This window comes from Schistocerca serialis, chromosome 4 (assembly GCF_023864345.2).
Source record: "Schistocerca serialis cubense isolate TAMUIC-IGC-003099 chromosome 4, iqSchSeri2.2, whole genome shotgun sequence".
Lineage (NCBI taxonomy): Eukaryota > Metazoa > Arthropoda > Insecta > Orthoptera > Acrididae > Schistocerca > Schistocerca serialis.
Window position 1 is genome coordinate 119477464 of NC_064641.1, and position 12009 is coordinate 119489472.

General features: G+C 38.5%; 1 protein-coding gene across 3 annotated transcripts in view; it reads right to left on the bottom strand.

The window, feature by feature from the left end:
* Nucleotides 1-3718: 3718 nt before the first annotated feature.
* The window catches only part of LOC126473934 (kelch-like protein 12), a 77278-nt gene continuing 68987 nt past the window's right edge, over nucleotides 3719-12009 (bottom strand). For 2 of the 3 annotated variants that reach the window (XM_050101294.1, XM_050101293.1), the window contains one exon: nucleotides 3719-4168. In XM_050101294.1, the coding sequence (XP_049957251.1) occupies nucleotides 4133-4168 (36 nt within the window). In that variant the 3' untranslated portion in view covers nucleotides 3719-4132. The remainder of the gene's footprint in view (nucleotides 4169-12009) is intronic. The other variant, XM_050101295.1, reaches the window with a different exon arrangement.

Here is a 12009-nt window from a genome sequence, read left to right on the forward strand (position 1 = left end):
AGCAGCTGCTTCCAATTCGAAGTCTTTGTGAACTGTTCGAAATTTACATTCATTATTTCCCTTTTCAGGTATTACATATCAAACACATACACCTGTCTTTATGCAGTGTATATAAAACTGTTCTTTCCACCCACCACAGAAGTGGCACGTTTTCCTGTGTTTAGCTACATTCACATTTCACAAACACTGAGAGAACTATAACTTGGCATGTGGACTCCTTAGTTTGTATGAGTGGGACTATTAGGTGAATGTGTTGTCAGATTTACCACCTACAAATACCATGCGAATCACTCATTGTCAACAAACTGGTATGTCACGAAAACAGTTCATTTAAACAGATTTTGGACATAGGTTTCGAAAGATCGATTCAAAGCCTTGTCAATCGACCAGATGACCACGATCGATGGGTTGAGCACCCCTGGTCTATGGAGATACTAAAAAAAAAAAATTTCAATGGCGGAAGATACAAGCTGGAAATTGAGCGGTAACTCTGTTTTGAATGCTACAAGAAGAAGCAAAACCATCAAAAGTGCTTCATTCCCAAAGCACTTCCAAGAAGACAGTGGCTTGTTTCTTGGGTACTCCAGCCATGTGCTTTTGAGAACCAAAGCAATCTGTTTGCCCCAAGTCATCATTGAAGTCAGGAAAAGGTAACCAAAAATCATATTGTTCATTATTTTTACAATGCAAGTTGTCTAAACACATTGAACAATTGATTATGTGACAAAGAAAACAATGAATATATGTGTCTATCGCCGAATAACTTTTCTGTTCCCTTGAGTGATTTTCGTCACATCAAGAACCTGTCAAACCCTACCAAAACTATGTTTTTGAGATACTAACACTGAAGAGGAAAACGTTTCCAGAATTGTCTTGAACACATGCAAATGTGCATAAGTTTGACACAAATATTTTGAGAAACAGCAAAATGTTTGTACAAAAGAGAGATTATCTTTCACTGTTTTTGTTAAAAACCCTGGAGCATGAAAGTTTGGCTCAACTTTCCACTGCCACAGCTTCTATTGTTCCTTCTAATTTATGTAAATGCAGTTTAAGGTAAAAGACTGATCTGCACGAGGTCAACGCTAGGTCAGAAGACGAGAGATGTGAGTTGGGGAAGCCAATAGATTCGATGTCATATGAAAAAGTTCAGCTGTTAGTTATTCCACGGGAAAAATCTGCTATTGTTACTGAACAGTTCAAGTAGTGATTTTGGCTGATTATCATTATTTTTATTGCCTTGGCAAAATAGAGAGAGGAGTACACAAAATAGTCAATATTGATGGAACAAAGTGACATACCATACAATTCTTGCATGGGCAGAAGATTATTTTGTGTGTTCAAAGTGACCTCCCATCAGCAGCTAAACAATGTCAATGCAGCTGAACTGCTGATCAAGCTACAACTGTCAGTGTGGCTGGTGTGATAGCAGCACAAGGCGCCTTTGTGGTTTCTCGTAGCTTGTTCAGTGTAGCTGGCTTCTGTTGATAAACTTTTATTTTTCAAGGTCCTCCATAGGTAGAAGTCAAGAGGTGTAAGGTCTGGAGACTGTAGTAGGTACCCAACAGCTCCTCCTCAACCTGTCCATCATCCATCCAAGTAAGCTCCGACGTCTCTGTGGTAGTGATAAGTGCCATCATCTTGTAAGTAAAATGGCAGGTAAAATCTATGTTTGCAGCATATGACAGACCACTAAACACATTAACACCCGGTAGATTTACATGTTTGTCCATGTGAATGTGAGGATTTTCAGGAGCCCAGTATATGCAGGTGTGGCAGTTTACAGTACCGTTTAGTTTGAATTGCATATCGTCAGAGCGATAACCATCCCTGCACACCATACATCCTTGTGAAGAATGTCTTCAAACAACTCCCAGTACTCCATCCTTCGATCCGGGTCATCTTCATTCATAGCATGCACCAATCTTTGAATGTAAACTTCCCAATTTGCAGCCTTCAGAATTTGTCATACCCTTGATCAGCTTACCATGCTTTCATGTGTACCCTGCTTCACAGATTTTTGAAGTGACCTAATAAAATGTTGCAACACGGCAGCATTGGAAGCTGAACTTATTGAGGTTTTCAGTTGGCCAGACCTCTCCTTATGCACCTCCTGAACAGTATGGCCAGCTTCAAATTCATCCCAAATATTATTAATTGTTGTACATGTTGGTGGGTTAGTTCCATAAAAATTACATCACTGCCGTAGTACCTCCATAATGTTTTCATACCTCCAGTATCACTCCAACATGGCCTTGTGTTGCTCAAACAACACTTTTACTTAATTCATTGCTGCATTGTCACCCGCTGGAAAATGCGCGCCAAGATCTGTTGAGAAAACATTGGACTATGCTACTGTGCAAAATTGCAACAATGTCATTTTGTTCCAAAGATATTAACTACGAAAGAGTGTTTACATTTATTCTGGACCAATGGCACTGCCTCTGACCTGAACTCTTACCCTTGTCTGTGATATGAAGTAAATTCCCGTTATCTGTTAAAATTATTCTGGTGAATAACTGACGCTATAGCAGATCATCATGTGTATCCAGCCACAGCAATTAAACAATACTGTGCAGCAGCTGTGTAGTAGCCATTGCTGAATACTCTTCCATTTCACTTTGCCTTGTTTAGGCTCTTAGTGATAGAATGAAACATATAACAAAAAGCTTACAGGCAACACCATACTATCAATTGTGCATTGTTTATACTACTGTGCTTCAGAAGAATGAAGGGTTCTGCCAAAATCTAACGACTGCTGTGCAAGAGAATTTTAGGCAACACATTTAAAGCAAAGCAATATGGATTAGGATAGATGGCTACTCACCACACAGATGAGAGATTGAACAGGACTGAGCACAATGGGACTTAACATCTGAGGTCATCAGTCCTTGAACAGCAGACAGGCATATTTAAAAGTAGGCTAAGTTTTCCTTCAGATTAAAAAAACCACCACACACACAGAGTGAGCCTCTGTCTTCTTTGTGCACTGAGGCATGACTGCAGTGAGTAGTGATCTCAGTTGGGGATCGATAATTGAGGCACAGAACAGGCAAGGTGGGAGGGACAGCAGGATAAGTGTGGGGAATTTGTCATTACTTATTTTTGAATGACTCAAAAAAGGTACACAAACAACCACAAAATATGAACCGAAAGTCCAAATGGTGACAAGGAGGCCAGTGTACAAAGTTGTGTGTGCTAAGCTAAGGTTTGTAGCAACCAGAAACAAGGGAAAATCAGTGCAGAGTTCTACACTGTCCCGGTGCTCCTGCTGTTTCCATTAGCCCCCACACCAAGTCTTTGTGGAGAGCACGTGCAGTAAGCCTTTTGTTCACTCGCAGATAATATCAAAATCCAATCTCGTAATTTCTCTGTACAATTTTAAGAAACAAACATAGGAAAAAGTCCCCTGAGGGGCATTTGGTATATACAAAAGTGGAAATCTTTAATGTTAAAAATTGTGCATAATATTTATCTCCATAAAAAAATGGTTGAGGTAAATAGATCTAAATATTTCGCTTGACTCATTCAGCATTACAACCTTCCAGGACCTCACCACTGCCATCTCTCCAATTTTTAATTTGTAAATGATAGGCAAATTTTCCAGTACAGATTTCATATTTTGGCTCCAACAATTTATTTCCTGAGACAGAGAGAGCCATGTGAAAAGTAACATCTATTATGTATACTACACGGTACAAATGTTTACATAAAAAAGTATGTAACAATCTCATTGCTTGCACAATGCAAACAACACATTGTAATTTTTGCATTTATTAATACAATCTTCCACAACAGACAAGAACACATAACAAATATAGAAAGAATAAATAGAGCGATGTGCGCATGCACTTTTTCATTCTTACCATTACAGATTCATTTATTCTACTGTGGATACATACTCGATTTCACTTTGGTAACTAATATTCAATCAATATGATGAAAAACGTTAGTAGATTGTATACAGAATACAATGAAATAAATTCAGCAATACTGTATTGAAAGCATTTCAAGTCATCACTGTCAATTTTACACCTGTACTTAGGCAGCAGAGTACAGGCACTAGGGATACAAGACCCAAGGACCTTCATTCACTCTTCAGTCTTATACTAGTCTTCCTCTTCAACACCTGTCAGGATCCATCTTTAACCGGATTATACTTCTTCACCTGCAAACAATAATAATGCACAGTCATCAAGTGATGTGATATTTCTGTGTCAACATGACTAATTTTCTTAAGCTTGCTCATTCATTGCCCTGAAGTTGCTGTCTACAATGTCAAACAATTAGGCTGTCCCAATTTTGCTTTCCTTAACAATACTTTTTAACTGATTATTGCTTTGACTGGCTAATAGAAAATAAGGCCTCTTGATTTTTTTTCTTTTTTTCCCAAACAGTATGTTATTCTTGTGAGTCTACACATAGCAGTACAAGAAGAAATACAGAAAACTGTATTATAGAATGTAGCCTAAACGCATATAATGGCCCCTTATTAGTAGTTAGAAAACAGAATGGAGACACTCATTTGGTTTTAGACACTATGACTTTGAATAAACAATCCGAGATGGAAAGGGATAGACTTGTCAGTACATAAGAATTACTGTCCAAGTTTGAATAAGCAAAGTTTTTTAGTTCAGTGAATTTTACAGCTAGATACAAGGCAGGTATCCCTCCACAAGGGTTCTAGAGCCTGCACGACATTCCTGTTGGATGGGAAGTCTTACCAGTAAAGATTACTTCCCTTTGGTTTAAATATATCTGTAGAAGTTTTCAAATGGGGCTCAGATAAAGCTTTGGGCAATGACTTATTTAATAATCACTTAAGTGGACAATATACTCTCATCAAAATACCCACGAGTGTACTGCCAGTCTGATGATGGCAACATGTATGATCGCCGAAATATTGTGCCCGTTGGACACTGTAGACCGGGAGTACACCCATGGATATTCTGATAATCAAATACGCCGGGAGAAACTCTAGAATCACAATATACTCTCAGTTTCTAAAACACAGAAAGAACACTGCACTCTGCCTATTAAACATTAAAAAGGTTGCAGGGGAGTGGGCTAACAATAACACTAAGTAACTCGCATTTTTAGAAGAGAGGAATTAAAAGTTTTGTAGGATTAAAAGACGCACAACCTGAGACAGAACAAATTCAGGCAATAAATGGTTGTCCAGTTCCTCGAAATATAAAACAGTTGAATTCATTTATGGGATTAGCTGGCTTCTATAACCAATTTACAAAAGATCAATCTATGAACAACTAATGACTTTTGAAGCAATCTCAATGGATCTGGGATGAAGGGGCAATGGAAGCGTTAAACAAAATTGTTGTTGTGGTCTTCAGTCCACAGACTGGTTTGATGCAGCTCTCCATGCTACTCTATCCTGTGCAAGCTTCTTCATCTCCCAGTACCGACTGCAACCTACATCCTTCTGAATCTGCTTAGTGTATTCATCTCTTGGTCTCCCTCTACGATTTTTACCCTCCACGCTGCCCTCCAATACTAAATTGGTGATCCCTTGATGCTTCAGAATATGCCCTACCAACCGACCCCTTCTTCTAGTCAAATTGTGCCACAGATTTCTCTCTCTCCAATTCTATTCAATACCTCCTCATTAGTTATATGATCTACCCATCTAATCTTCAGCATTCTTCCGTAGCACCACATTTCGAAAGCCTATATGCTCTTGTCCAAACTATTTATTGACCACGTTTCACTTCCATACATGGCTACACTCAATACAAATACTTTCAGAAAAGATTTCCTGACACTTAAATCTATACTCAATGTTAACAAATTTCTCTTCTTCTGAAATGCTTTCCTTGCCATTGCCAGCCTACATTTTATATCCTCTCTACTTTGACCATCATCAGTTATTTTGCTCCCCAAATAGCAAAACTCATTTACTACTGTAAGCGTCTCATTTCCTAATCTAATACCCTCAGCATCTCCCGATTTAATTCGACTACATTCAATTATTCTCGTTTTGCTTTTGTTGATGTTCATCTTATATCCTCCTTTCAAGACACTGTCCATTCCGTTCAACTGCTCTTCCAAGTCCTTTGCTGTCTCTGACAGAATTACAATGTCATCGGCGAACCTCAAAGTTTTTACTTCTTCTCCGTGGATTTTAATACCTACTACGAATTTTTCTTTTGTTTCCTTCACTGCTTGTTCAATATACAGATTGAATAACATCGGGGAGGGGCTATAACCCTGTCTCACTCCCTTCCCAATCACTGCTTCCCTTTCACGCCCCTCCACTCTTTTAACTGCCATCTGGCTTCTGTACAAATTGTAAATAGCCTTTCGCTCCCTGTATTTTACCCCTGCCACCTTTAGAATATGAAAGAGAGTATTCCAGTCAACATTGTCAAAAGCTTTCTCTAAGTCTACAAATGCTAGAAATGTAGGTTTGCCTTTTCTTAATCTTTCTTCTAAGATAAGTCGTAAGGTTAGTATTGCCTCACGTGTTCCAACATTTCTACGGAATCCAAACTGATCTTCCCCGAGGTCCGCTTCTACCAGTTTTTCCATTCGTCTGTAAAGAATTCGCGTTAGTATTTTGCAGCTGTGACTTATTAAACTGATAGTTCAGTAATTTTCACATCTGTCAACACCTGCTTTCTTTGGGATTGGGATTATTATATTCTTCTTGAAGTCTGAAGGTATTTCGCCTGTCTCATACATCTTGCTCACCAGATGGTAGAGTTTTGTCAGGACTGGCTCTCCCAAGGCTGTCAGTAGTTCCAATGGAATGTTGTCTACTCCCGGGACCTTGTTTCGACTCAGGTCTTTCAGTGCCCTGTCAAACTCTTCACACAGTATCGTATCTCCCATTTCATCTTCATCTACATTCTGTTCCATTTCCATAATATTGTCCTCAAGTACATCGCCCTTGTATAGACCCTCTATATACCCCTAAGCAAGCTTTATTGCAAGCCAAAATTCTGACCCATCCTCTGATGCATCAAACCTTTAAATTGGCTCATATGTATCAGAATGTGGACATGGATGTGAATTTTCAGGGGGAATGGGCTACCAATAAGGGAGAATGTAATACAATATCTTGCACCAGTCGATGTCTCAATAAACATGAATTAAATTGTGCAGCTACAGAAACAGTATTATTATCCATAGTTTGTGGTTTCCAAAACCCTTAGCTGGGAATCATAGACTGAAATATATACATATCATCAAGATTTATTATTTTAATGGAAAGTAAGACTATTACACAGTAAATTAATGTGATGGGTACTTTTTTTTACAATCATTTAAAATTAAGTTAAATTATGTGAAGGCTTCGTAAACTTTAGTGGCCAATATGTTAGCTATAAGTTACATGAACAATCAAGTAAGGATATCAGCTAAGAAAATACAAAATGAGCTGAAGATGGATATTTTAAGAAGGGCAGGGATTAGAATAAAATGTTTTTCAACGGGGATACGTTATTTTGAAGAAAACATAAATACTCATAGCATTGGAAGTTGTGTATACCTAAACTACTAGTCTAGGATCTGATTTGGTTCATACACAAGGGATATGGACATCTTGGTCTACGAAAGTGTGTCCAACATATTTGAGTAGTGGAGAAATAAAAAGTATGGTATGTGGTTGTGATCTTAATCAGAAAGTTAAGAAAATAATGGAGAAATAAGATATTAATGATATGATTTTTTTCCAGTTCTCTGCCAAAGGGCAGAGGTGATTTTTCTTATGTTTTTGTTTTGATAGCTCGCTGGCCTAAATATATAAAGCTATATCCCATTAAACTATCCAATATAAATCCATGGAGAAGAAATAAAAACCTTGAGGTTTGCAGATGACATTGTAATTCTGTCAGAGACAGCAAAGGACCTGGAAGAGCAGTTGAACAAAACGGACACTGTATTGAAAGGAGGATACGAGAAGAAAATCAACAAAAGCAAAACGAGGATAGTGGAATGCAGTCAAATTAAATCAGGTGATGCTGGGGGAATTAGATTAGGAAATGAGACACTTATAGTAGTAGATGAGTTTTTCTACTTAGGGAGCAAAATTACTGATGACTGTCGAAGTAAAGAGGGTATAAAATGTAGACTGGCAATGGCAAGTAAAGCGTTTCTGAAGAAGAGAAATTTGTTAACACTGAGTATAGATGTAAGTGTCAGGAAGTCTTTTCTGAATGTACACTATGTGATCAAAAGTTTCCGGACACCCCCAAAAACATACGTTTTTCATATAAGGTGTATTGTGCTGCCAGGTACTCAGTATCAGCAACCTCAGTGGTCATTAGACATCGTGAGAGAGCAGAATGGGGTGCTCCGAAGAACTCACAGACTTCGAACATGGTCAGGTGATTGGGTGTCGCTTGTGTCGTACGTCTGTACACAAGATTTTCACACTCCTAAACATCCCTAGGTCCACTGTTTTCAATGTGATAGTGAATGGAAATGTGAAGGGACACGTACAGCACAAAAGCGTACAGGCCGACCTCATCTGTTGACTGACAAGTGACCACTGACAGCTGAAGAGGGTCGTAATGTGTAACAGGCAGACATCTATCTAGACCATCACACAGGAATTCTAAACTGCACCAGGACCCACTGCAAGTACTATGGCAGTTAGGCTGGAGGTGAGAAAACTTGGATTTCATGGTCGAGTGGCTGCTTATAAGCCACACATCACGCCAGTAAATGCCAAACAACGTCTCGCTTGGTGTAAGAAGCATAAACATTACATGATCGAACAATGGAAAAATGTTGCGTGGAGTGACGAATCATGGTACAGAATGTGGAGATCCGATAGCAGGGTGAATGCCCAGTGAACATCATCTGCCAGTGTATATAGTGACAACAGTATAATTTGGAGGCAGTGGTGTTATTGTGTGGTCATATTTCTCATGGAGTGGGCTTGCACCCCTTGTTGTTCTGCATGGCATTATCACAACACAGGTCTACGTTGATATTTTAAGCACCTTCTTGTTTCCCACTGTTGAAGAGCAATTCGGGGGTGGGGATTGTATCTTTCAACACGATCAAGCGCCTGTTCATAATGCACAGCCTGTAGCAGAGTGGTTACAGGACAATAACATCCCTGTAATGGACTGCCTACAGAGAGTCCTGACCTGAATCCTAAAGAACATCAGAGCAGCACTCCATGAAGACTGTGCTGCTATTCCCCAAGAGACCTTCCAGCCTCTGACCTTTCGAAATGTGGTGCTACAGAAGAATGCTTAAGATTGGATAGATAGATAATGTAACTAATGAGGAGGTACTTAACAAAATTGGAGAGAAGAGGAATTTGTGCCACAACTTGACTAGAAGGGATTGGCTGGTAGGACATGTTCTGAGGCACCAAGGAATCACCAATTTAGTATTGGAGGGCAGCGTGGAGGTTAAAAATCGTAGAGGGAGACCAAGAGATGAATACACTAAGCAGATTCTGCAGGATGTAGCTTGCAGAAGTTACTTGGAGATGAAGAAGCTTGCACAGGATAGAGTAGCATGGAGAGCTGCAACAAACCGGTCTCTGGACTGAAGACAACAACAGTAACCAATTGCTTATGAGATTATTTTGTGTATGTAAGCAAACCAAATCTCTTACTTACCAATAATGGAACTCAATTTATAAGTAGCAATTTTAATGGGTTTTTGGCATGGGAAGGTATAAAACATGTACTCATTTCAAAATATCATCTGAAATCCAATCCCTCTAAAAGAATTACGCAAGATCTGAGTGTTCCAAGAAATACACAACTTGGGCATAGAGGATTTTGGAATTTCATGTTATCCTTAATGAATTATGTTACATGTCAACTGGACTTTACCTGGTAGAAATTCTGAATACAAAGTTCGTAAGAGAACCATTGTTAAAACTTTTTTTTTGGCCTTGAACAGAAGAATACCAACTAGCAAGGTACAAGAACAGATAAAAACGAGATTAAGTAGACAAACCCAATGTCAAGTACAATATAATTTAAAAGCAAGTGCCCCTAATTTTAAACTACGATATGAGGCTAGTAAAGGTCCTCAGCACAGTTCAGAATTAAAGAAAAAAACAAGCAAGTTTTTCCATTGTTATGAGGGTCCATACAAAATTATAGGGATTCCACATCAGAAAGCTGCTTTCCTAGTAGACCCACTGAATGGTAAAGAAAAAGGCTTCCACAATATAGATATGATTAAAAAATGTGTCTTAAGAAACATCTAGTAAAATAAAATTAACAAACTTTAAACAGCAAAGAGACTGCAGAGTCTAGAGGAGTTCTTTCTTTTTCTACATCGAGCTGGATGTTACATCCACCTCTTTTGAATGGAGGAAATGAAGGAGGATATGCCCTTAAATATGAAGTGTAGAGACAAGAGGCAAACATTGAGATATCGATTGTTGTACCATCTAATAGGAGTACATTCATTCTAACACATGAGGACATTCAGAGTTACATTAGTGAGTATGTAAAGAGCTATAAGACAAATATAGCACCAAAAGACTATTAAAAACTGGTGTGAATAAGGGTTAGGGCACGAGTGTGTTACCTGAACATATATGTATAAAAGGAGGAGGTAGAGTTGTAAATGTTATTAACAGGATATTGTACCCTTATCTGTATTTATGGTGTGATCAAAAGATAGGTGGACCTAGGAAAACTATGACCTTTTCCTGAGAGAAAAGAAAGATACATAAAAGGAACAGTACCACTGTGGATATTTACATGAGAGTAGTATCTGTGGAAATAGGTGTATCTTTACACTTACTGCACATGCTGGTAGCATCAGTTTCAAAATTTCTCCAATGTAGCAAAGTAGGTGAATTTACCCGTGTTGGTATGTTCCACAAGCGAATTTAAAGATGACATAGTAAAGAGACAAATGTCCCAGTTTTGTATGCCATTCTCCATGTTCGGATAAATAGGAAACCAACTACAGAATGTCTGCTGACAAATCTTTTTTAACTGTTCAAGACATGTAACTGTTCCGATTTGGTGGCAGTTTATAAAGGGTGTAAATGGTTCTAGAGGGAGCTTTATTTTTTAAAACTTTTGTTGGAGGTAAGTAATATGGTTGGGTTTATAAGAATTTTCTGTGGGAGGAATTTCCTCCACTTGGCGTCAACAGTGATGTCTTAGGACCACTTTTCAGGGCCCATTAGGGTGAAACCGGGGAAGTCTGTTCTGTAGGATATGGTGATCATCGTCCTGCTCCCTGGCACAAAACCTGCCAGGAAGGGAATCCTGGGGTGGGTATCAATCTTTGGGGTTCTCCTCTTTACCTTGTCCAATAGTCTCTGCTGTGGAACCCATCTTATCTCTGTTTAGATAGTACATACCCAATGATTTCCAATAGTTTTATGAGCTGGGCAAGAAAAGCCTGCATTATGGAATAAACATACTCAATTACATGAAAAATGAACAATTTGACTAAACGGCTGGACTGTATGTCCTAGTAATGAGTGGTGCAAGAGCAGAAACCACAACATGTTGTAGAAAAAACCTGTTATTGACCCTTATGGGTAATAAATGTTTGTTACCTGAGATCTCATGTTCATAGTAAGGGTGAGTATCTGGTAGAAATGTTATGGAACTTAATCAAAGTGAACCATGTACCTACGATTAGTAGTTCCACACTACTGTGGAGTTTTGAGCAGTTAATAAACATGAATAAATAAATTAATTGAAAATGAGATATAATTACAACTATAATATTTTTAACACTTGTAGTGAAGTTGTACTTTAATTATTTGTTGTTTGGTTAACGGGTCAATGTAGTGATGACATCATCCATATAAGGGGAGGAATCTGTAGTGCAATATACCACTTTGATGACATGATGTGTTGCACACGCATTTCTCGAACCAATGAATGATGACGCCACTATAAAAAGTTTATTTTCATAATGTACTAGATAATATACTGTTTGGATGTATGTTTTATTTATGCACATGTATCATGAGATAGATGGACACAGCCTATCTGCATGCTGAGATGATGTCAAACATTGTACAATGATCACAGTATCTGC